The 27,193-nt window shown below is 41.0% G+C and overlaps 1 protein-coding gene across 1 annotated transcript in view; it reads left to right on the top strand.

Annotated features, from left to right (window-relative positions):
• il16 (interleukin 16) overlaps positions 1 to 27,193 on the top strand; it is a 32,671-nt gene that overhangs the window by 1,277 nt on the left and 4,201 nt on the right. The window contains exons 3-14 of the mRNA XM_028586257.1: positions 1,772 to 1,904; positions 3,583 to 3,670; positions 4,943 to 5,166; positions 5,362 to 5,499; positions 8,676 to 8,825; positions 12,385 to 12,478; positions 14,567 to 15,711; positions 18,163 to 18,299; positions 19,177 to 19,342; positions 22,247 to 22,348; positions 24,828 to 25,053; positions 26,475 to 26,603. Coding sequence (XP_028442058.1) covers positions 1,772 to 1,904; positions 3,583 to 3,670; positions 4,943 to 5,166; positions 5,362 to 5,499; positions 8,676 to 8,825; positions 12,385 to 12,478; positions 14,567 to 15,711; positions 18,163 to 18,299; positions 19,177 to 19,342; positions 22,247 to 22,348; positions 24,828 to 25,053; positions 26,475 to 26,603 — 2,732 coding nt within the window. The remainder of the gene's footprint in view (positions 1 to 1,771; positions 1,905 to 3,582; positions 3,671 to 4,942; positions 5,167 to 5,361; positions 5,500 to 8,675; positions 8,826 to 12,384; positions 12,479 to 14,566; positions 15,712 to 18,162; positions 18,300 to 19,176; positions 19,343 to 22,246; positions 22,349 to 24,827; positions 25,054 to 26,474; positions 26,604 to 27,193) is intronic.

Below are 27,193 nucleotides of genomic sequence, written 5' to 3'. Positions count from 1 at the left end.
TTGCCAACACAGCAGATAGTGTTAGGTTCCACATTTAACAGGATGAGAGGTTAAAAGGTCAGAGTAGCATATATGACAATCAATATTATGTTATGATCCTTATGTATAAGAGGGATTTAGAAAAAAAGTCTAATATATATATATATATATATATATATATATATATATATATACAGTACAGGCCAAAAGTTTGGACACACCTTCTCATTCATTCATTCATGTGTTTCTTTATTTTCATGACTATTTACATTGTAGATTCTCACTGAAGGCATCAAAACTATGAATTAACACATATGGAATTATGTACTTCACAAAAAAGTGTGAAATAACTGAAAACATGTCTTATATTTTAGATTCCTCAAAGTAGCCACCCTTTGCTTTTTTTGATAACTCTGAAAACCCTTGGTGTTCTCTCAATGAGCTTCATGAGGTAGTCACCTGAAATGGTTTCACTTCACAGGTGTGCTTTGTCAGGGTTAATTAGTGGAATTTTTTCCCTTAAAAGCAAAGGGTGGCTACTTTAAAGAATCTAAAATATAAGACATGTTTTCAGTTCTTTCACACTTTTTTGTTAAGTACATAATTCCACATGTGTTCATTCGTAGTTTTGATGCCTTCAGTGAGAATCTACAATGTAAATAGTCATGAAAATAAAAGGAAACGCATTTGAATGAGAAGGTGTGTCCAAACTTTTGGCCTGTACTGTATATATATATATATACTTCTACACCGTTTAGCTCTCAGCATTTTAACCGTGTTTACTCCAGCTGCTAGCTAACGATAGGCTAACGTTACCTGCTGCAAAGCGTAGTGTTAACTAGAGTGACATGCGGCGATGTTTAGGAGCATCAGAGAGTCTCGTCTTTTTTCGTCAACAATAATTATTATTATATATTATTATATAGTTATTTAGGTTCAGTCAGCGTTTTTGGACATTGGTGCAGTCTCGTCATCGTCTCGTCTTAGTCATGGAAAAAAAGGTCGTTGACAAACATATTTCTCGTCTTGTCTGATGAAATTAACACTAAAAGAGTTATTGTTTGGAAAAGGTTTAGATTTTGATTGCAAAAAAGTTGGGATCATAGTATAAGTGTTTTAATGCCCTTTGACACCTTGTCGGGCATTAACCCTTACATATATATGCCTATATATGCCTATATATATATATATATATATATATATATATATATATAATTTGCTTAACATACCCTTGTTTATTTATTTATTTATGAACATTTATTAGAGGATCAACCCCATGAGATGCAGCATCTCGTTTTCATGGGGGTCCTCAGGATCATGTACAAAACAACAGAACAGAAGAACAACAGAGTAGATACAATCAAACAGAAATGAGAAGAAAAAAGAACAAAACAAAAAAAAAACATAATAATAATAAAAAAACACGCATGCCCACACTACACACACATCAGCTCTCAATATCCCTACCCCCATCCCTATCACATATAAAATGTTTGAGAAACGACTAATGTAACTTATAACATATAACACAATAATCCCACATATAACTGACAAAGTTAACTTCACAATGTACATTTATGTACATAAGCTCATTCATATATAGCCTACACACATACATAACATGACACATATCAATTGCAAATCTGAAAAGCTAGAAACATAAACAAGTATTCTGAAGTGTTCCTCAGGTTATTACTATTCATACTCTGGCACAGGCTTGTGTTTCTCTCCTCGGTGTTCTTTCTTTCTTTCTATCTTTCCATCACCCTGAACTTGCCCTCCCTACCTTTAGGTGTGGGGATGAGATCATGGAGATCAACGACACTGTGGTTTACAACATGGCGCTGAATGACGTCTACACAGTGCTGAGCCAGTGTGCACCAGGTCCAGTCCACATCATCATCAGTCGACACCACGACCCCAAAGTATGCAACGCCTCCCCCTCACTTACCTTAACCAGTCCAAAGCCCGGGCTGGCTCAGTGTTAATGCTGCGGGCCACGGACTCCCTCTGGCTTTCAACTTGGTGTTCTGTTTTCAACAAGTTGGATGGAGATTCTGTGTGTGTGTGTGAGTGTGTGTTTGTTAGCTATTTGATACCAGTGACCTGTTTTCCTTAGAATGTTTCTGGGACTTCCTCCCAGTACATGCTCCTCGTAAAGCTGAGAGGTATTAAGCAGAACATGATGATGACTGAATCTGTAGGGCCTCAATAACAGGCAGTCATTGGCTGATGATGATGCCTGTGAGCAAGTTATGTAACACCCATTCCCCCTACAGCTGTTCAATGGCCATACCTGGAGGTTTAGGGTTAAATAAAGGTAAAAAAAAAAAAAAAAAAAAAAGACTGAGTCTAAGCCCATGCTAGCAGCTCTGTAAAGCTGTACTGAGGCCCAGCTGTGATTTAAGATAAATCCTAACATGCTTACAATGATAACCAAGTCCTCCAAACCATACGACCAGGATGTGATTTGTTGATCAGTGCTACTTCACCAATAGACTATATATAATATACCTAAAATAGAAGTATTTTAAACTACTAACTACTATAAGTTAAGCGCTGTAACGTGAACAAATCCGAGCGACGGTAGCTGGTTGTATTTAGCCGCCACAGAGCTCCGGAGCGGCGGCTACCAGTGGCAGTTATTTAGCCGCCAATAGGTGACTATGAGCCAGCTACAGGCACCGCCAGATGATGGTCCTTTCAGGGGTCGTTGTAGTGGAGTTTAGCCAGAAAAAGTGAGCGTCATGCGGCAATGACGGTCAAGTCTAGGCACCTAACGACAAATTAAATATAGTTTATTAAGTGAACTCCGCTCTCCGGCTTGAAAGCGCTGTGTTTTATGTTGACACCACGTTGTGCTATTTTCATATATTTCATTATATTCCATAGAATATTGAAGTGTTTTGGCATGGCTGGCTAAGTGGCTCTATATTCATGGTATTGGAAAGGGGATTTCAATTCACACCCTGCATACGACCATATAGGTTGATTGTTCCTACCCTGTAATGCGACCCAAAAGAGCGTTGAAAAATGGGGTCTTGACCAAGCGTCAGTGTTTGGCGAGTTAGGAGTGAGAATGTCTCGCCCCTACCTTGTCTGTGGCTCCTACAGAAGATGCAAAATCTTTAAAAATGAGTCACAAATATGTAGTTTCATCTTAAAAACTATTTTTACCAAAAGATTTTAGCAAACTTTACTCAAACAAAATTACATAGTGGATTTGCTGGGGAAAGTTTTTTTAGCAGCAGATGAATGCACATTTGGCTCTGTAGTGAGTGTTCTGGGCAGCATGCGCGAGTCCAAATAAACTTCAATGTGTGTGCCCATCAAGGAACATGCCATCCACTGCAACAATCTGGTCATTGATATGGTTTTTTTGTTTTTATTTTGACTTTGGATACACAAACTATCCTAGTTCAAAGGATCAAGTCATTGTTGAGTTATAGGTATTTTCGTGGCAATTATTGGTAATAAGAAACGTATAGAATTATTTTTTGACATTAGACAATATTTGTTAATTGCCCTGCACACCAATTCTTTTAATCATCCTGACCTATGCATTCCTATTGACAGTCCCATCCTCTGCACTCTGTGTCTCAGGTATCAGAGCAGCAGCTGAATGAGGCTATCGCTCAGGCAGTGGAAAACAGCAAACTGAGAAAGGATAAGAGCCAGTGGAGTATCGATGGTGAAATATGTATTTGTTCATTATTATATTTTCTACAGTCACATATTACTGTTCAGGGTCATGGTTGTTTGTCTAAACTCAAGCTGTCATACACAGCTTTCATCTATGTCATTTTTTTGCTTAACTGTGATTAAAAATAGTTTATGCTATGTACCGTTCACAAACCAATACATGCTGAATGTTATGTAAATTTTTGCATTTGTACAACATTTTTAAACGATTCACCAAAATGTTTTTTGATAATGTATCTCCTACAGCTTAAATGCTACCAAGATGATTCATATGTACATGCAGTGCTTCTTTGTAGATGGGTGCGTTTATTAGTAATAACTTTTCGAGTTATTAAAGTTGCACTGGATTTTGGGTTGCACTTCCATAATGTTGGGGGACTCACAATAGACAGATTATATATGGTCAAAATAGATCCAGCAGAGGCCAAGATATGGTGAATTTTAGTTCCAAGTAGCGTCTACGCTCCAAAATAGGTCCTTCCCTTCTCATAATGTCTTTTTAATAAGACCATGCCTTGTTAATGCCCATGTCTTTTAAAACACCTCAATTTGTAACTAAGACCTTCCTTTAATACATTTATAAATCTCTCTCCAGGACCAATCCAATGTTACCTTGATGGCATCATCAAAGTTAGTTTCTTAGACTCCCTCCAAAAGTGCAACAAAAGACAAAGTACTACTGCTCGTGTAATCTTCATGTGTAAAATCAGTGCAGTGCCCCTTTAAGTTTTAAAAATATTCCCATAGGCATCAATTGTACATATTTCTCAGTGAATGCGCAGTACACATTCCATTCATATTTCAAACGACAAGGTATATACATTTTTACGAGTTATTTAGAGTTGCAAAAAACATAAAATTTGAGGCGCATGAATTTAAAACTAGGCGGCAGTATAGAGTGTAAACACCATTTAAATTCCAAATGCTCACTGTTGCACATTGATCAAGTGTGAATTATCATATTAGGATGACATGTACAGTGTATGTGATGCATACCTAATGCAGAGGTGTTTTAAAGCCTCCATTCACTCCCATTAAATCTCTATTTCAGCCACTGCGTTAAGGTCAGTGAGTTTTCGTGTGATTATAAAGTCATCCAAAAATCACACTAACACTAATCACATTAATCAACATCAATGCGCAGAGCAATCACATACATTTTCCTCAGGAAATGCGTCTTTTTATCATTATTTCATTATTATATTGTAATTTTACCATATATTTTTAAAATTGTTTTGATTTGGGTTTTTTTTGGCCCCAGGGCTGCGCAGACTGGACCCCAGCTCACACAGCCGGCAGAGATGTGAACGCTGTCTGGAGAGGAGTTTTAGTCAGCTGACGGTTCGACGAGCACAGAAGGCAATGACGCGCTCCTGCAGCGACAACACCACCAGCCACCAGCACAACCATTGCCTCACCATACACAACCTCCACACTGCACACCACAACCCATCCGCCCGCGTCCACAGCTTGGACACTCCAAAGGTAAGCAAACATGCGGCAGGTTGTATGAGATGGGGTAAAACGTTCATGCAAGGTTCAAATACGGTTTCTGGGATAAGATGGGAGACTTTTGTTTCTGGGATTTCATTATTGAAAATATATCCAAGTCCAAGTAATGTCCTCTTTTGATGTGTATTAGTCTGTCTTATCTTATCTCATCCCGTTCCTGTTGTGTAGTCAATGAGAGAGACATGGTCTGACAACAGACTGTCGGTGCCAGTTTATCCTGATGAAGACTATAACGTCCCGTACAACTCTGCTGCTGCCAACCTGTCCGGTCAGCAGGCCCTTGATCTGGCCCTCAGGGGCGAAAAGGTACCATAACTATTCAATTCAATTCAATTCAATTTTATTTATAGTATCAAATCATAACAGAGTTATCGCGAGACACTTTACAGATAGAGTAGGTCTAGACCACATTCTATAATTTACAAAGCCCCAACAATTACAGTAATTCCCTCAAGAGCAAGCATTAGCAGTGGCTATTGCGACAGTGGCAAGGAAAAACTCCCTTTTAGGAAGAAACCTCGGCAGACCCAGAATCTTGGTAGGTGGTGTCTGACGGGGCCGGTTGGGGGTTTGATGGCGATAATAGTCGCATTAAAGATAGTGGTTTTCAGTTTATTCTTAAATGAGGTGATGGTGTCTGCCCCCATAACCCAGACTGGGAGCTGGTTCCACAGGAAAGGAGCCTGGTAGCTGAAGGCTCTTGCTCCCATTCTACTTTTGGAGACTCTAGGAACCACTAGTAACTCTGCATTCTGGGAGCGCAGTGCTCTAGTGGGACAATAAGTTACTAAGAGCTGTTCTAGATAGGATGGTGCTTGACCATTTAGGGCTTTGTAGGTCAGGAGAAGGACTTTAAATTCAATCCTGAATTTCACAGGAAGCCAATGCAGAGTAGCTAAAACAGGAGAAATATGATCTCTTTTCTTAGTTCTCGTCAGAACACGTGCTGCAGCATTCTGGATCAGCTGGAAAGTCTTAAGGGACTTATTTGAGCAACCTGACAGTAGGGAATTACAATAGTCCAGCCTGGAAGTAACGAAAGCATGGACTAGTTATTCAGCATCGTTTTGAGACAGGATATTCCTAATTTTGGCAATGTTACGAAGATGAAAAAAGGCTGTTCTCGATGATTGTTTTAAATGGGCGTTAAAGCATATATCCTGATCAAAAATAACTCCTAGATTTCTGACAGTAGTGCTGGAGGCCAGGACAACACCATCCAGAGTAGCTAATGTATATCTTTAGATAATGAAGTTCGGAGGTGTTTAGGGCCCAGCACAATAACTTCAGTTTTGTTACAGTTTAACATCAGAAAATTATAGGTCATCCAGGATTTTATATCTTTAATACATGCTTGAAGTTTAGCTAACTGACTTGTTTCGTCTGGTTTGATTGATAAGTATAATTGGGTGTCGTCCGCATAGCAGTGATAGTTAATTGAGTGTTTCCTAATGATATTACCAAGAGGAAGCATATATAAGGAGAATAAAATAAAAGCACTGAGCCTTGTGGAACGCCATGTTTAACTTTCGCGTACTTAGAGGATTTATCATTAACATTAACAAATTGAGATCGATCAGAGAAATAAGACTTAAACCAGCTTAGTGCAATTCCTTTAATTCCGACTAAGTGTTCTAATCTCTGTAACAGGATTGTATGGTCAATAGTGTCAAAAGCAGCACTAAGATCTAATAAAACAAATATGGAGACAAGTCCTTTGTCTGCAGCAGTTAGAACGTCGTTAGTAATTTTCACCAGTGCCGTCTCTGTGCTATGATGCATTCTAAATCCTGATTGAAAGTCTTCAAATAAGCTGTTGCTATGGAGAAAATCACATAACTGATTAACAACTATTTTCTCAAGGATATTGGAGAGAAAGGGAAGGTTAGATATAGGTCTATAGTTTGCTAAGACCTCACGATCGAGGGTGGTTTTTTTCAGAAGAGGTTTTATCACAGCTACTTTAAATGACTGCGGTACATGACCTGTTAATGGAGACATATTGATCATATCTAGTAGAGAGGTGTTAACCACGGGTAATGCTTCTTTGAGTAGCCTCGTTGGGATGGGGTCTAAGAGACAGGTGGATGGCTTTGCTAAAGATACCTTTACCATTAGTTGTTGAAGGTCTATAGGATAAAAACAGTCTAAGTATATGTCAGGTCTAGTCGTTCTTTCTAGCAGTCCTGCGTTGAAAGGTGAACCATTAGAAGTTGAGGGCAAAAGGTGATGAATTTTATCTCTAATTGTTATAATTTTATCATTAAAGAAGCTCATGAAGTCATCACTACTCAGAGCTAGAGGAATAGATGGCTCAGTAGAGCTGTGACTATCTGTCAGCCTAGCTACAGTGCTGAAAAGAAACCTTGGGTTGTTCTTGTTTTCTTCTATTAATGATGAGTAATAGTCTGATCTGGCATGTCTGAGGGCCGTCCTATAGGTTTTCAGACCTTCTTGCCAGTCCAAACGAGACTCTTCCATTTTGGTGGAGCGCCATTTACTTTCAAGTTTTCGCGAGTTTTGCTTTAATTTACGAGTTTGGGAGTTATACCAAGGTGCTAGTTTCCTTTGCTTCATCTTCTTCTTTTTGAGTGGAGCAACAGAGTCTAAAGTAGTCCGTAGGCAGGCCGTAACACCATCTACACAATTGTCGATTTGAGAGGGACTAAAGTTTACATAAAGGTCCTCTGTTGTATTAAAACAAGGTAATGAGTTTAGTGCTGTTGGAATGTCTTCCTTAAATTTAGCTATAGCACTGTCAGATAGGCATCTAGTATAGTAGCTTTTATCTAATTTCGTATAATCGGGTATTAAGAGTTCGAAAGTAATTAAGAAGTGGTCTGATAATAAAGGATTTTGCGGGAATACTAATACATCTTCAATTTTGATACCATATGCCAGCACGAGGTCGAGGGTGTGGTTAAAACAGTGCGTGGCCTCATGCACACTCTGACTGAAGCCAATAGAATCTAGTAGTGAGTTGAAAGCAGTAGTAAGGCTATTTCTGTCAACGTCCACATGGATATTAAAACTATCCATCCATTCATCAATCTATTCATACATCTATTGGTTCATTCATCCATTTATCCATCCATTCATCCATCCATCCGTCCTTTGATTTATCCATCCATCCATCTAACAATCCCTCCATCCAGCTATTTATCTATCATCCATCCATCCATCCAATTTCAATTTCAATTTCAATTTCAATTTCAATTTCAATTTCAATTCAATTTTATTTAAAGTGTCAAATCACAATAGAAGTTATCTCACGACACTTTACAGATTGAGTAGGTCTAGTCCAAATAATTTACAGAGACCCAACAATCTCTCCCCCCGCACAAGTTTTAATGGATACAACAACCAAGCTAACAGACATCTGGCTTCCATTAAGACAATCAATAATCCTGTCTTAATTATAACCCTGTGTGTGTGTGTGTGTGTGTGTGTGTGTGTGTGTGTGTGTGTGTGTGTGTGTGTAGTCTACCTGCAGGGTGCGTGCTGCTCCACGGCGACACTGCTGGCCTCAGGATGTGACCAGTGAGGAGGGTTATAATGGAGACTCCAGTGGCTCCAGCAGAGGATCCCCAGTCAGAGATGGACTGGAGTCGTCATCACACACCAGCTGCCAGGTAGCTCCACCACACTGAACAACACAGGGAATGCTTATAGTTATAGTAGCTGTTAAAGGGGTTCACTTCTGTTGACTTTGTGCACCTTTTGCACATTTGCTAGTATTTGCTCTTGATGAATATATTTTATAAAGCTTTTACTGTTCTATGATAATACACAATATCTTCTATGTCACACAAGAGAGGAGGCCTTTTTTTAATTGTCCTGTGGCCACACAGGCAATGACTTTGAGGGTACCCTTTGGTAATTTGATAAAACATCTTCATCTGCTTTGTTTTCATCCATGTTTGCTAACTAACAACTATCCTTTTTGCTGGTGCATTGCTAAATTTCTTGCCACAGACTGTTGATTAATGGGGATTGCAACACGTGCATGGACGCAGACATCGGGCAAATATAGGGACAGAAAATAAAGGAATTAAATATTACATTTGAAAATAAGCAAACCGAGCCTAAGATTTTACACAACAAAATGGCCCAAACCCAACCCAGAACCATATACCTTGTCAGGATCTGTCAGGTTTTTGTCAGCTAGCACAAGTGTTCTAGAAGTTTGCCATTTCTGTGCAACGATGTGTCAGAAAAAACAAAAGAAAATACACATCACAATCAAATTGCGCAATGCATCTATTGGATTGGAGAGCACCTTAGTATGCCGACTAGGAAATGGTCCTACGTGTCATACATAAAAAAGACACATGAGGGCGCCAGCTGCAGCCAAAACAACCTTGCTCAGACAGCTCATTTGGTTTATCAAACAGTATCTAAATTCAGTGGCCATGTATGTCTGAGATCATAGAAGTTGTCAACTTTATCTGCATCACAGTCTGTGTTTTTCACTTCCACTCTGAGAGACTGCTACTTTCTCAATGCACTGATTACATTAATCATGTTTCCCTTAATGTACGAACCATGCTTCTTCTGAAAAGAGTAACACCCTCCTCTCCTTCCAATGTTGCAGTTCTTCAGCAGTATGTACAAGGCCTTGCAAAAGATCCTGAGGTTACTCTTCAGGAATGTATGTGAAGTGATGTGGTTTGCAGTGTTTTGCTGGTGAAAGCATGCTCAACTCCTTTGGCTTTTTATGATTTATTAATTGCTGTCAGCCTAGTCATAGACATTACAGAGAATGGGGTGATTGTTGTAATTAAAGGTCCCATGGCATGAAAATGTCACTTTATGAGGTTTTTTAACATTAATACGCGTTCCCCCAGCCTGCCTATGGTCCCCCAGTGGCTAGAAATGGCGATAGGTGTAAACCGAGCCCTGGTATCCTGCTCTGCTTTTGAGAAAATGAAAGCTCGGATGGGCCGATGAACCGTATGGAAGTATTTTGGATTTCCAGTAGTTATGTTGAGAACGTTCACGTTGTTGACAAAAAAGCCACAATTTGCAAGCTCTGCTATGTGAGTGTACCATATTCTTCCACTGGTAAAATAGCAGGGACCGCACCATTTTGCTTAGTTATCAATGCCGTTAGCATCGTGGCTAACACTTTTGTTACTTTATTTTTTGACAAATCGTTTCAGCTGTGCTTTCTAACATGATGTCATTGTGCTAACCAAGCACTGTTAGCCTTTACAACAGAGCTGCTCAATACACTTGTTAGATAATGTTTCATTAAAGAGTTCTCTGTTGATTTATGTTTGTCGCCATATGATCGTGGTGGAAAAGGAACGTAAACAGAGAGTGGCGTGTCGGAACTGCAATGCGTTGTGACGTAGATCTCCTTCAAGGCCAGGCCAATGTTGGAAGTCCCTCTAGTGGACAGAATGTGTAACAACAACCACATGCTTATAGTGGCATTGACAATGCATAAGCCTGAGTAGTGTAATACATAAAAGGCTGCATTTGAGCATTAAATCTTCAAATATTATTCAAATAATGGCATAGCAACCTGTGCTTTAAAAAAAAAAAATGTAAAAATGGAGAATCAAATCAATCCGTGACCTTAGAATCGAAAATGTAATCAAATCGAGGATTTGGAGAATCATGACACCCCTACATGACTGCACTGAACCTTGGCTTTGCATTGCTGCACAATCATGCAATACGAATGTCATTTGAAATGTTCAGGTGTACACATACTTTTGGCCATATATTGTTAGTGTGTGTGTGTGTGTGTGTGTGTGTGTGTTGTGCATGCATGTGCGTGCGTGTGTGTGTGTGTGTGTGTGTGGATGGCCTCAAAATGAATGATTAGTCTAATGCCTAATATGGTGCTTACCATACCATGTTCCAATAGTGCCTATTCTGCATGCTTTGACACATATCTGTGTGTTTGTGTGCATGTCAGCATGAAAGCAGTGCATGTCATGTGCCCGTATGCAGAGGCTGAAAGGCTTGCTTCATCAAAATTACCAATACATGAAATACAATAAAAATGAAAATATTCTGGCTACACCCTAGTGGTATCCTGCATTTAGATAGTAAGATTTCATTTGAGATATATGTCTCCTAAATTTTACACAGACAATGGAGGTGAATGGAATTTAGTTTGTGGTACAGTTTAAAAAAAAATAATTCTACAGCAGCATCTCTTTTCCTGAAATAGTGCCATTGTTACACTGGACAATCCACAGAACACAATAGCAATTGTTTTTTAAAGATATTTTTTAGGACTTTTTTTTTTATTAGAGCAGCTGAATAGAGACAGGAAATGAGAGAGAGAGAGAGAGAGAGAGAGAGGGGGGGATGACATGCAGCAAAGAGCCACGGGTCGCAGTCGAACCCAGGCCAGCACACCCAATGGCTACAGTTTTTAACTTTCTACTGAAGAAATAGTCCCTATCAAAACCCCACCTACCCGACACCCAAATCTCATTCGACAAGGCAAGGCTTGTATAGCACATTTCAGCAACACGGTAATTCAAAATGCTTTAAATAAAACATTAAAGAGCAGTTAAAAACAATTAAAAATATTTGTTAAAGAGAATATAAAAAATGGCCTAAATACAGTAAAACCGGTATGAAATAAAAGAATAAAAGTTACAGTGCAATGTAGGAAATGAACAATTACTTGATTTCTATTATTAATCCCTCTGTTGTTGTCTGTTGTGTTGTTCAAAAAGTAAATTGGGGAATAAATTTTGACTGGAATCTCATAAAGTTCCATAACATCTGTTGTCCTGTCAAAATGTCAATAAAAAAAAGAAATAAAAAAAAGAACAATTCCGAGCGCCTGGATAGCTCAGTTGGTAGAGCGGGCGCCCATTTATAGAGGTTTACTCCTCGATGCAGTGGGCCCGGGTTTGACTCTGACCTGCGGCCTTTTGCTGCATGTCATATCCCTCTCTCTGCCCTTTCATGTCTTCAGCTGTGCCCAAAAAATTATCTTTAAAAAAAAGAAATGAACTATTTCTTAAAAATACATGGACTCCCTCTGATCACTAATCCAGTTTGCACGCTGCCTGTGCTGTATGCATCTGGCTTGCTGCTGGTTAGCTTCTGGGCCTGTTACTGACTGAATGTCTGAGCGGAAGCAGGGTGCATTATTGCACCTCTCTGTGGTTGGTACGATAGAAGCTGTCGACACAATACTTCCTGTTTGTGTCACAGGAAGGAGAACGAATAAGAGAACAGTCAGAGGGGACAAGAGAAGATTTGACATATCCAGACACTGCAGCCTGCACGAGTGACAGACTACACACAGGTAAGACACAAGTACTATTATCTTACAGTCAAGCACCTGAATGCAACTTCAGAACCAGTTGGTTAATCAGGCAGTTGATTCAGCAATGTGACAGCAGGCTGATGCCGGTGCTGTGTATCAGTAATTCAGTGGAAAGTAACTGAAGTTCTATTTCCTGTTTGAGGCAGGGTTTTTATGTGTCAGTGAATAGAGTTCAGTCAGATGATGGAGTCCAACTGGGGCTGCAGCAACGTGGATGGCCACCTGCTTTAGTTACACCAAGGTTATCAGGGCTTAAAGTGGAACTATTATGCTTTTCCGTATTTCCTGTCATATCTATGTCATAATGTTGGATTTTCATGTTAAACGTGGCCAAAACAATGAGGTAAATGTATTTCAGAGAAATCCCTGTGAGCTAAAACGTTCAGATTTCCATCTGTTCCGAACACTACTGTTTTTTCTACTCTTGGCTAACAATCAATTTCCACCACCTGCGGAACGGCTGCAGATCCGCTCCGGAACCGCGGCAGAGTCAATAGGTTTCTATTAAAGTCAATGTGTGTATTTCCACTGACTGCGGAACAGCTGCGTTCCGACTCCGTCCCAGCTCCGGCGATCCGCAGCCCTCCGGAGCAGATACGCAGAGCTTCTATTTTTGCCGGACGCCGGAGAGCTCCGCAACAATTCAGCACAGGGCAAGTGCGGGACAGGAAGTCGAGCACAGAAGCAAAATAAAACATTCGGTTCATTTTCAAAATAAAATACATTGTTCTCACGGCGGATCATATTTCCCTGCACTACACCTTGAAAATTGTCATAATGGGTGGAGACAGGCCTGAAGTCGGCATGGAAACAAACTGTTGTTGGTTTTGTGGTTCTGTTTATAGAAACAACATCCTGTTCGTGCAATCATACGTGAATTTGCGAGATCTCGTTGGTCCTAGTCATGGCCGCAGTCGTTCCGCAACAAATACGGACCTGGTTACTGATTGAAGGACAGCAGAGCACGGAGCCAACACGCAGCGGAGCCGGTCCGCAGCCATTCGGCAGTTGGTGGAAATCTGACGTAAATGTTACGCAACTCCAAGCCGGCCTTCTATGATTGGTCATCTGCTCCAGGCAGGAACTACTGGAGTGTTTTTTTATTTTTAAAACTATTAACATTAAAATTAACATGTCTGTTTACATTGTCGCATGTAGCTGCATGCTAACAGCAGTAAAAGATGTAATCTTGGCTGCAAATGTTGTTAATTTCTCCCAAATTCTGGGTTGCATTACTGCTGAAACATTTTTGATTTGGTAGTGTTTGGTTCAGAAGCCTTTATCTGCGATATTTGACATGAACATGTTTGAAACAGGCCCCCAGGAAGTGCGTCCGGCTTTAAGCCAAATTGAACGTTGCGGCCAAACAGTAGAATTACATCTCCCTCTGGCCCAAAAATACTTTTTCCCTCAGACTTACATGCCAACTTACATGAAAGACATGTCTGTAAATCAGTGGATACATTTGTGAATGTGAAATGGCTTGTTTCAGCGTTATTATGTATCCAACTGCATTACTAGGCAAGACCCCTACCTACGAAGCAGCCCAATTGGTTGGGGTTAGGCACTGACCTCGAGTAGTTAAGGTAAGGATACCCAATTAGTCAGGGGATAGGACCTGATCAAATCGGGTTCCGTTACCTCATGCAAGCATGGAGACCTGGCCAATCGTAGCGCACAAATGCTATTAAAGGGCGGGTCTTGCCCAAAACTGCAGTTAGATCCATAATAACTATCATAATTTGATCCATTCGGTCCGATAACATTTGGTCTAGAAGTCTAGAAGAGCTGCACGATTAAATAATATAATCCCCATTCAAGTTTGCGGAGCACTAAACAGGAAGTAGCCGGCTTGGTCGGAGTGCACCTGCTCCATTGGTCACAAAGTACCAATCATCCGGGGGAATTTTTGGCCCCATGATGGCATCATGCGCCACTGAGCAACTCTCACAGAAATGAACGGGGCTCCGCCTCGAACGCTGCATCCAGGTCTTATTATACATCCATGGTTTGAAACACAGGGCCCCCTCTCAGACTGTTCTGCTTCCCTGTGTGTTGTGTTGACAGGTGATCGATCCACTGTGCTCTGCTCCCAGCCGAAGAGAGCCCTGAGGAGACAGGCTCGCGTTGACCAACAAACCCGAGAACTGCTTCAGGAGGATCCTTGGGTTCGCCTGTCAGACAGCTCGCCTGAAGAGCTGCCCAAGATCCACCGCCACCCCCGCCCCGACACGGCAGACAGAACACAGCCGACTAACGTCCACGTCAAGCCCGCCGCCATGACTGACCAAGACAACATGCCCGAGCTCAACGGCACAAACAGGACTACAGATCCTCCATCCGACACCACTCCCGAAAACCCATTTGAAACTCCTCCGGGAGCAAAGATGGCACCACCGGTGGCACCCAAGCCTGTCTGGTTCCGCCAGAGTCTGAGGAAACTTCGTGACGAGCAGGGCCAGAAGAAGCAAGCTAAAGCCGCCGAGCAGAGGCCCGCTGTGGTCTTCAACAGAAGCTCCGGAGTCAGATCGGCCTCATCTGCAGCCAACCTGTCCATCAAGCAGAAGATCCACTCGTTTGAGACTTTTTCCAGTCCAGATGGTCCAGAGAAGGGGGGGAGCAGGAGGCCTGTGGCCCCTTCCACCGCTCTCCCTCTGGAGAAGGAGTCCGGGAGTCCCCCTTTCTCACTTGGAGATTGTGGGAAGGGTGAACATAAAATCCCAGAAGAGATCCAGGCATCTGTTAGGGAGACAGACAGCACACATGTCTCTGCTATCACCTCCTCCGCTTCTGAAGCTTCTAGTCAAACAACAGCCAAGGAAACTGAAGATGAAGCCAAGGAAACTGAAGATGAACCCCCGTCTATCCAATCCCCCACAGATCTCCCACTTTCTGAAACCATCAGTGAGGAACTGGACTCAGGGATACATGATTCTCATTCAGCTCCAGTCTATGATGACAGGAATTTCTTTCCATCTAAACAGGAGTGTGAGCTAGAGAGAGAGCATATTACCACGTCCACAGAGTGTGAAGTCTTGCCCCCTGTGACAGCTGTGAGTTCCCGTGAAGCTGAAGGGGAAAGTCCTCCAGAGGGGACGGAGGAAGATGGAGCGCAGAGCCAAGGAAAGCTGCCGACTCCAGCCACAGACAGTAACGCCCCGAGAGGCCTGGAGGGAGAGAGTTTAGAGAGAATCCTCGCCTTCAGTAAACAGGTAATCTGTCCCATGAGGAACTATGGCAGTGTATTTGTAATGCAATAAGGACAGCACTCCAATTAATAATTTTATTGTCACATAGACGTTTCGAACAACAAGCCCTTCTTCAGCGTTTCTCAGACAATCTCAGTGTGTTTTTAGGCAATCTCAGGTATTAATCGGAGCACTGTCCAAATTGCCTATTGCATATTATTATTCACATCAACGATCCAGCCCCCAGTCAAAGTTAATTTTTTTTAGTGTACTGTATTTGTCACATGAGCATTATTTAAAGGGAAATTCCTCATACACTGTGTGATTTTGAGCTCAACTTTTTTTTGCTGCGGGCATTAAAAACAAACGGAAAGACCAGCGTTTTTGCCAGACTGTCTGACGAGTGACAACCAACGCAGTGTGTGAATGAATGTTCAGCCAGCCATCTCCTCACTAGAGCATTAGCGTTATGAACAGCTGTACTATCTTTACCTTTATTAAAGCATTTATTTATTTAATCATACAGACCTTGACTAACATCAGACTGCTCGTTGTAACTCAGCATTTCTCCGTTCTTGGCTGAGATGGACGACATAGCACGAATATTCGAATATTCTGATCCAGCCCTACAGATTTTGATCTGAATTTGAATAGCCCCATCTCATAAATGAACCTGCAAAATCCATTTTATCACACAGTGTATTGGGCATTTAATTAAATTCAATTCAACTTAATTTGTAGTGTCATATCATAACAGAAGTTATCTCAGGACACGTTTTACAGAAAAAACTTCAGTGTTTCCTCTATGTTGATGGGCAAGTGGCGGTCCGCCACGGTTAGATTTCTCCCGCCATGGTATCAGAAATATATATACAAAAAGCAGTGATTGTAAAGAGCACGTCGACGGAGAATAGCGCAGACACGTGTGTCACAACGCGAGTGGGCACGCGTGCCACAAGGGAGAAAAGGGACAAAGAAAAAAGAGACAGGCTGTCCGGAGGACACGGTTGAGATGGCATGTGTGCATTATTGACAACTGTAAGTCGTATAACTTATATTGTCAGTTAATTTAAGCCTGTATTATTAGTCTATAGTTCTGGCACATTTTTAGTTTCACCTTCACCTGCTAGCTAAATTGCACGTGGCTGTTGATTCAATATTGATATCATATCATGGCATAGTAGGCTAAACCGTGATTATTTCATACATTCATGAAACATATTGGGGGAAATTCATTCTGCCCCCACTGCTAAAAAATATCCTAGAGGAAACACTGAACTTTCTTTGAGACAGACAGAAACCTGACTGACCCTGGCTCTTGGTGGGCGGCCATCTGGCTCTGGCTGTTTGGACATAGAGACACAGATACAGAAATATGATTTCATAATAATTATAGCAGTTAGCATGATGCGTAGTGGCATTAACAATAAAGATAATAGAACTATGACTTGAAATAGTAGTTGTACAGTAACATTGCGGGGCGTAGCAAGGTGTAACAGGGCCTAGCACGGCCAAGCAGGGCGTAGTAGGGCGTAGCAGGGTTTCTAACATTTAGGTACAGTTTGAAGTGGAAGCAGGAAGTCGCTCTGTTAACTGTGATAGATGTTTGCAGCGGACAGTTTACCCTTATTTTAATTAACATGGTGAGTACAATGTTAACATTGCTGTTGGAAATGATAACTCAAACTACAAAAATGAGACTTGAAGCTATAATAAACCAGAATCCAGAATCATCCTTTAATAAGGTGAATAGTTTTCACAACTCACGCTCCATGTGCCTTAATGCTTTCTCCCATATAGCTTGAATTGTCAACGCACATTTATCACATGGCATGAATGACTTCAATTTTTTTTTTCTGTTTTACCAAATTCTTTGCAATTCATTCAACACATTTCCCTTGATACATTTATATTTCAATTTTTATTCTTTCTCTCAGTATGTTTTCCTGGTATTCGTACATCTATATGATTATTTGTTTCTCTCTTTATTTTCAAAACACTGAGATTCGAAATGCTAATGTGTTCTTAATTTGTTATATTTGTATTTCTAATCTGTCACAAGAATAACCAGATTTTAATTGTATCTTAATCTATTTTAGAGCAGCAAAGACAAATCGATTAGTTGTCAACTATGAAATTTATCGCTAACTATTTTGATATTCGATTAATTGGGTTGAGTCATTTTAATAGACAAAAAGGTCAGAATTCTGTGATGTCAGCTTGTTAAATGTGAATATGTTCTAGTTTCTTCTCTCTTCTGTGACAGTCAACTAAAAATCATTGAGTTGTGGACAACCCAAGACATTTTGAGGATGTCATCTTGGGCTTTGGGAAACACTGATCCACATTTTCTGACTTTTTAGAGACCAGAAAACCAATCCATTCATCCAGAAAATAATTGACACATTAATCCATAATGAAAATAATGGTTAGTTGCAGGTCTATTCTATTTTAATATGTTGTTTTTTGTTCCAGGTTTCCCAAGCGTTGATGCGCAGGGAGCCCATGTACCCCTGCCATGGTAACCCTCGCACCCCAGACCTGCAGGACCCCTCCGCGGAGGATTCCATCAACCCCGGCCCGGACAGCAGCGATAGAGGCTTCTCTGTCAGGTAGGAGGTTTGGGTCTTATTGTTAATAAATTAACAAAGAGATCAATGTTAAAAAAAAGCTAAGCTAAAGCTAGGCTTTTGTTGTTGTTTTTGACATTTTTGGGGTCACTTTTTTCAACAGTTTTGTCGATTTGTTGACGTTTTTTACAATTTCTTTATTGACTTTTTTTGCACTCACTTACAACTTTAGTTTAACAAGCCCCCCTCCCCCTGACCCAACCCACAACAAAGTTTCTTTCTCAACATCTGCTTGATGTTTCTTTCTCAACATTTGTCTTTCTCAACATCTGCTTGATGTTTCTTTCTCAACATCAAGCAAATAATAGGACAGTATCACATGTACAGAACAATGGCTCCTCCAGCAAAGTCATGAAACACATACAGTAAATACACAAAAATACAAAATTGCACCTTTTCACTAGACATGCCTCGGCCCTTGCCCCTTTAATTATTATTTAATAATTTTTAGTTTTTCTTTTTATGTCAACTGTAATGTGTAATGCATGTTTTAAGTGTTGAGTCACGTTTCATGTATGTTTTTAAATGCAGACCCCGGGATAGAGTAGCTGTGCTACAGGGCACAGCTAATGGGGACCCTATAATAAACCAAACCTAACTAAACATGACTTTATTATGTTAACAGAGGCTCACCCTTTAGAAAGCATGCTGTGTCTGTTTTATATTCATGAGGAAGTGGTTTAGGTCGGAAAAGAAATTCACTTCCTGTTTTAGCAGAGAAGCTGTGGCAAGTTTTTAATTAGTGAGAGCAGATGTTAAATACAGCAGAGTTCTATGCTGCTGGCATACACAATGCTCAGAGGTGTGTAAGTGAGATTACATCCTCATCTCAAATGTGTTTATGTCTTTTTACACACAGCCTGGCCACGCTGAGGGAGTGTACCATTGAGCGTGGGGAGGGGGGGTCTCAAGACCAGGCAGCACTCACTTCTGCTTGTGCTCACTCGCTCATCTCAGCCATCCCCTCAGAGGAAATACAGAGGATGATACAGGAAGTCCAAGATCTGGATGAGGAGACGCTGAAGGTAGACTTTCACTTGGTATAACCCAGTTTCAGTGATTGTCTAGACCAGGGGTCTTCAACCTTTCTTTATCTGAGGGCTACTTTAAAAAACAAAAGCGGCCAAGAGCTACTGGCATCACATCACTTACATGTATCTATATAACACACAGAAGCTGAATGAAGCTACTGTTTTTACACGTATGCAATTGCAATACTCAATACTTAACTTCACATCAAGGTTTATGACTATTTTACCCTTCTTATTATGGACCACATAGTTAGCTACATCACCTAAAATTCACATCAGAGTCCAAGAACACAGAAGACTCTAGACAAGTTATAAAACTGTAAAAACTATTAACTAACTTTCTTACATTGTGATGTACTGCAAACAGACTACAAATCCCTTACATCAGGGGTGTTCAACATTTTTAGGCCAAGTACCCCTTCAGCTGAAAGAGAGACGGAGCAGGGACCCCCTACTATTGTACATATATTGTATAAAATTAAGTTGCATGTTAAACTTGGCCCGATTGAAGAAAGTAAATGGATATTAATATATTATTAATACATCATGTTTTAATGTTTAACATACATGTGGAGGGCACAGTGACTCCTTAAGTTTAACTCTATAGCTACCATAGTGGCTTAGCCTGACAAGCCAGACCCACTTCAAGATGTTGGGTCTGGGAACTCACCATTGGTGGGGCTCAATCCAAGGGGCCGGATAAACGGTTGTCTTTCAAATTCCCTCTGCACTCTTAGCCAACCAGAGCAACGCTAGTTGATAAATTGAACTTTTGCCGTATCCGGTCGGCAAAACTCCGAACACATCTTCCTTTTTTAAGAATGACTTCAGTGCTTAACTCCAAGTCTTCCAGAGTTGCGGCCAAAGCCGATTTGAAAGACTGCTGTTCGCCAGCAGCAGCAGCCATCTTCTTTGTTTTCAAGTAGCCGGGAATTCACGCGGTGTCGCAACTCTGCCGTCCGCCCACCGACTCTATACACAAAGTCTTTTTGCCTAACCAGAATTTGTTTTTTCCGGCTCGCAAGCCAACGGAGAGTTGCTAGATGCCGCTAGGGTGCGTTTAGATTTCTAGGCTAATATTGGCTACCTTACCTATAGTAAGCTTATCTTCAATGTGTAAATTAAATGTTTTTTTTCACAAATGGGCCATTTCATCTTTGCTATTATTCATATGTTGGATTCATATATTGTATATTTTCAGAAATATTTTATTTTTTGAAAAAATGTTAACATGTTTTTGGCGGCCCTCCTGCACTTACTCTGAGGACCCATAGGGGTCACATACCCCCTGTTGAATATTGCTGCCTTACATGCATAGAAAAAATAGTTAAAAACAAAAGACAAAGTTTTGAACATTCAACATCATTTACATCACACACACAGCACATACAGTATATCATATTTAATTCAGCTAAACAGTCAGGATTTCATAAATACTCAGGCCATGAGTCTAACCAGGGGTGTCAGACTCATTTTAGTTCATGGGCCACATACCCCTAATTTGATCTCAAGTGCCAGCAAACCACTCCAGAAAGATCAGAAACTTTATCTGCCACAGAGTTTCTTCACAGCTTGATGTTGGCAAACGCAAGTTGCTTCTGCTACGACAGTGTTTTAAGGCCATTGTAGGAGAAAAAATAATGTTACAGACCCGTGAGAGAGGGGTATACTCCGAGAAAGATATTTCTAAGATTAAACGTCCCATGGGATGAAAATTTCACTTTATGAGGTTTTTCAACATTAATATGAGTTCCCCCAGCCTGCCTATGGTCCCCCAGTGGCTAGAAATGGCAATAGTAAACCGAGCCCTGGGTATCCTGCTCTGCCTTTGAGAAAATGAAAGCTCAGATGGGCCGATCTGGAATATCCTCCTTATGAGGTCATAAGGAGCAGCGTTACCTCCCCTTTCTCTGCTTTGCCCACCCAGAGAATTTGGCCCACCCATGAGAGAGAGAGACATCATGGCTTGAAAACAAGCAAAGTGGCAGTAACGTTTCCTAGTTTCAGTTCCTATTTTTAAGAGTACATATTATGGGTTGAAATGCTGAAATGTTTTCATCAGTTCATGGTCAGATGATTGATGGATAACAGTCAGCACATTGGTTTGATGCAGCACACTGTGAACCCTGCTGAACCATATCTTTATATAATGAAATGCTAATGTAGTTACTGTAAACATGTAGACTGTATAGGCCATACTGCTACTGTCTGATTACTGATAACCAAAGAGGCCAATGTGACTTTATGATAGATGCGTGCGTGGGTTAGTGAGTATGTGCGTGTGTGGATGTGTGGATGTGTATGCATGTGTGTGTTTTGACATATTGGTCAAATTGTGTTGTCATTTAGGCAAGACCTATTCATCTTTCATAAGTGTAAACATTTAAAATGATTAAATTAATAAATAATTCTGATGAATGATAAATGTTTTTTGAACTGAATTAAATTTGAATTGCTTTTTGCACTGCAACAATTCAAATTATTAAATGAATAAATAATTTTGATGAATGATAAATAAATAACATTTTTCTTTTGTTTTTAAACTAAATTCAATTTGAATTGCTTTTTGCACTGCTACCAATAATCAAAATTACTTGTCAAGTTGTCAGTGCGTAGGTCTTATATGGGTTTCCCTATGCTAATTAAAAATTACCTGGCAAATGTAATTCATCGACATACTCGGCCATCTGGGAGCCATCATGGATCTACATTGTGTTCCATGTATATATAATAAACTCATGACCATCACCTTTACCTTTTAGATTTAGATGTAGTGTAGTGAACGCAGTATGGCCTTGGTGATGTGAACAATGCCTGCTGGTAATGAGCCAGTTAATCTGAGCTAATCACATAAAGAAGAAACAAGCTGAAGTAGTAACTCTGCCTCTTTGTCCACAGCAACTGGTGGACATCCATGTTGTGAGTCTACATAAAGAGGAGGGAGCTGGGCTGGGATTCAGCATCGCTGGAGGCTCGGATCTGGAGAGCAAAGCTCCGACAGTAAGCAGCGCTCTACACACTCACAGTGAGCACAGGAGAACAAGGGTAAAGCGTGATTTATGGTTCTGCGGAGGCTCTGCGTAGAGCTTTCGCCGTAGCCTACATGTAGTCTGCATTGTGCATTGGTGTGTGCGTCAATCTCTGTAAGAGAATAGCAGGGTTTGCATGTGTGTGTGTGTGTGTGTGTGTGTGTGTGTGTAACCCTCTCCTTGATTTCATGTTGTTTATGGAGAAAGAGAACCAGGAAATGAGTCGGGGGGGAAATGCAACGCTACCAAGCCACGGCCAAGCGACGTGTGTCGCGGCGACGTGTAGTTACATTCTTCAGGAGGTGCACGTCAGGCTACGGCGTCGGGTGCGGCATAGGGTCGCTGTCTCCACATACCTACGCACATATCTACGACATGGATTTAATGCAGAAGCATAAATCAGCCTTTACTCTCCATTCCTTAACCCAGGAGGAATTATTTTGTGAAAGTGAAAATGTATGATCATCAGCCACATGATCCGATGTATCTCTTGGAAACAATGCAGAAGATTGCAAATGAAAAAAAAAAATGTCTGTCCCAGTGTGTTGCAAGAGAGAACATAAGGTGCAACGTGGAGGAAAACTTGTAGCCAAATGCAGAAGACAGGGTTGACTAGCACGGTTGTATTTCTATATCTGTAGCTGTCCTGTACATGAATAGTGAGGATGTAGTACCGGAATTACTTTTAATTGTGTACACTTAGAGTTACTCTCTCTAAAAATGGCAGATGAGAAAGGCCTACTGAAGCATATTACAGCATTTCTGATTAATACTGGGAGGGAGCACCAACAAGAAGATCCCTTTTTTAGAGTATTGTCACTTTGCTGCCTGTTCTGGAATTTTTTCTTTTTTTTTTAAACTGAGGCAGACTGAGCCTAGAGAAAATGTGTATTGGATTCAGATATACAATTTGTTTAAAATGAAAACAAGGGAGATTTTCTATGCTGTATTCTGATCAAATGCCCCCCTTTACCTGTCCTTTTTACAGATCCAACGAAAAGGCACATATTAAGATTGCGGGATTGTATTAATCAATATCAGATAACTCAAACAAAGATTGATTTTGTAGAGAAAAAAAGATCGCCGGTGCAGACACTACTGGTCAAAAGTTTTAGAACACCCCAATTTTTCAAATTTTTTATTGAAATGTTAGCAGTTCAAGTCCAATGAATAGCTTGAAATGGTACAAAGGTAAGTGGTGAACTGTCTGAGGTTAAAAAAAAAAGTAAGGTTACCCAAAACTTAAAAATAATGTACATTTCAGTATTTTACAAAAAGGCCTTTTTCAGGGAACAAGAAATGGGTAAACAACGTAAAGCTGTTCTGCAGCAATGGAGGTTGATCAAGCTTTGAAAGTTGGTGCTACCAATTCCCACAGGTGTTCCAACTTGTCTGGATTACTTACAACCCCCTCTGTTTGTATAAAAGTATTGTTGGAACACACTGTGGTACCGTACCCTCGTGAGCATTATTTGAACAGTATTGTACTGCAGAAAGTAGCGTGTTGCTATAAAAATGGCGGGAAAAGGCAATTAACAATGGAAGAGAGACAGATCACCATAACACTTAAGAATGTTGGTCTTTCCTACAGAGAAATTGCGAAGAAAGTCAAGGTGTCAGTGAGTACAGTATTCTTCACCATCAAAAGGCACTTAGAAACTGGGGGAAACTCTGACAGGAAGAGGTCTGGCAGACCCAAAGCCACAACACAATCAGAAAACAAGTTTCTGAGAGTCAACAGCTTGCGTGATAGGCGGCTCACAGGACAACAGCTTCAAGCACAGCTTAATAGTGGTCGTAATAAGCAAGTCTCAGTTTCAGCTGTAAAGAGAAGACTTTGAGCTGCAGGTCTGATAGGTCGAGTTGCAGCAAGAAAGCCATTGCTAAGACGTCAGAATAAGAAAAAGAGGTTTGCCTGGGCCAAGAAACATCGTCAATGGACTACTGAAGACTGGAAGAAGGTATTACGGACTGATGAATCTAAATTTGAAATCTTTGGTTCATCACGCAGGATTTTTGTACGTCGTTGAGTAGTAGTTAGAATACATTTTGGTATATAAATTGATTCCATGATTTCTTTTTTAACTTAAATTGTTCATTTGTTCTATTCTTTCATTTCAGAGTACAATAAGACATTGAACTGCATGAATTTCAATAAAAACCTGGAAAAACTGGGGTGTTCTAAAACTTTTGAACAGTAGTGTATGTCTTCTTAGTTTTTTTATTTAATAAGGTGCATAACAGTGACTAACGTTTCGATGTCATCAGAGACCTGTCCTGCCCTGGTTGCACCGGATTGTTGTGGTTTGCAGAAGCGCAGAGAATTTTCTTTTTTCTAAAGTTTGATTTTAATTGGATAATCGATTATTTTAACTTAGCCCTACTGTCAGCCAATGGCACACACACTCTCTGAATGTGTGTGTGTGTGTGTGTGTCTGTCTTCCGCCCAGGTGCACAGAGTGTTTCCCAGTGGCCTGGCAGCTCAGGAGGGCACCATCCAGAAAGGAGATGAGGTGTTGTCTATAAACGGACAAACGCTGCGCGGCTTGACACACACCGACGCCACCGCCGCCCTGCGGCAGGCCCGCAGTCTCAAGTTGGCCGTGGTGGTCGTCTGCAAGAGGGCCGAGGAAGGAAGAGAAGAAGGCTGCCGGAGCGAAGAGCCCCACCCTGCAGGTGATTCATGCAATACACACATGGGTGTAGTCGGAACACATTGAGTGTTCCGACTGATTCCCAATACTTTTCTAACAACAGGGGTATCAATGTATGCAGAACATAGGCCTGTTTTCACATTCTGTACTACAGTATAGAGCTGCAAAGATTAATCGATTAGTTAACTATTAAAGAGCCCCTATTATACTCCTTATCAGTGTCATATTTGTACTCTACTCGGGTCTACTAGAAAGGGTTAACATGCTTTGATGTTCAAAACACGTTTCTCATACTGCCCATTGTTGCAGCTCTTCTGCTGGAAACACCAACCAATTTCAAAAATCTCTGCTATCGTTACACATATACAGTAACGCCATATACAAAGAGATGAAAATGCCACCGGACATTTAACTTTTTAAATAACAAATGGCAGCAACCCAGCCTAACGTTAAATGATATGTTCGGTAGGTTAGCCTAACGGTAGGTAGGTATCTACCTAATTATTTATAGCAATATGGACTGGCATTATTGCGCTTAACTTTACTTTGATGCAACACATTTATGTTGATAACAAATGTACAGCCAACGCTAAAGATGCTTACATTTCAAATATTTTTGAGTCCGCTTACGTCCGCCATTGTTTATTTTTTTAACGAGCCGGCAAAGCTGCGCGCATAGGATTGTGGGTGCTTTGGAAGCACGGAGTATATACACATGCATCCTTTCCATTCGGAGGATCCTCGACAACAGAACAGTCCTTTGACGGACTTCGATGACTTAGCATCCTCGAAATTCAGCCGTTGAAGGATCCTTCCTTGACTTTGAGAAAGGGCTACTCTGTCTGAGCCCTTCGTGAAAAGTCCAGTCTGCTCTGATTGGTCAGCTGGCCCACTCTGTTGCCACTGGGCAGGCTGTGCATGCTCAAGCAGCACCTATTGGGCAGCACATATGAAAAACTGGGCTGGCTTTCTCAATCAGTGACATCATTAATTGGGGAATTTCAAACAGGAATGTGGGCGAGGCGTTTCAAACAGGTGAAAGGTGTTTTTTTGTACAGGAAAATTCCATAAAAGCATAAAAGCGGCTCCAGCTTGTTAAATGTTAATACTTTCTAGTCTCTCCCTTTTCTGTGACAGTAAACTCAATATCTTTGAGTTGTGGGCAGAACAAGACATTTGAGGACGTCATCTTGGGCGTTGGGTAACACTGATCCACATTTTTCACCATTTTCTGACATTTTGGAGACCAAACAACTAATCCACTCATCCAGAAAATAATGGACAGATTAATCGACTGGGAAAATAACCCTTACTTGCAGCTCTACTACAGTATGAGATAAATTACTGTACACCTGTTGATTGAAAGTTTCACCTGTACAATGAAGGTATGGCGTGCTACATTGGCTGTGTAACCTGTTTGGTTTTTGTGTTGTTGTGTGGCAGAGGAGGAGCAGGGAGCTCCGGTGAGTGTGGAGCTGGAAAAAACAGCTGGAGGAGTTGGCTTCACTCTGGAGGGAGGAAAAGGCTCCATCCATGGAGACAGACCTTTGGTCATCAACAGGATCTTTACAGGTACGGGGGGTTCTTGTGCGTACTATGAAATGGAATCCGTACGAATGAACGTATGCCCCTGTGTAGAAGGGCACACTCCTCCACACAGTAGGCTACACATCATATCGGATAAGAACAGCTGATTCCAGACCTGTAAACGGCTTCAGCGTCGATAATCACTGCTCCCCCTGGTGGATAGATAAAACCATTGCAACTGGTTTTCCACACACAGCGCTTGGGGGCGTTTCTAGGGTTGGGTATCGTTTGGATTTTTCCCGATACCAGGGCTAAAGTGATACTTTTAAAAGGTTGCCGGTACCTAAACGGCGCCTGAACCGATGTCAGGTTCCAACCGTCTGTGTTGTTTTTCCGACAACGGCAGCAGCAGATTTTTAATGTCCTGGTGTTGGAATCCTCTACAGTGAAATACAGTTACACTTCACACCGTTTAACCGTCAGCTATCTGAATTTTTAACCGTGTTTAATCCAGCTACTAGCTAACGGTAGGCTAACATTACCTGCTGTCAAGTGTAGTGTTAACTAGTGGGACATGCAGAGATGCTTCTGTTGTCTCTAATGTCTGTTTCGGAGCATCAGAGAGAAGCGCAGAC

Source organism: Perca flavescens, chromosome 1, assembly GCF_004354835.1.
Source record: "Perca flavescens isolate YP-PL-M2 chromosome 1, PFLA_1.0, whole genome shotgun sequence".
Classification (NCBI taxonomy): Eukaryota; Metazoa; Chordata; class Actinopteri; order Perciformes; family Percidae; genus Perca; species Perca flavescens.
The sequence above is the reverse complement of the archived record's forward strand: the minus strand, read 5'-3'. Positions and strand labels throughout refer to the sequence as shown.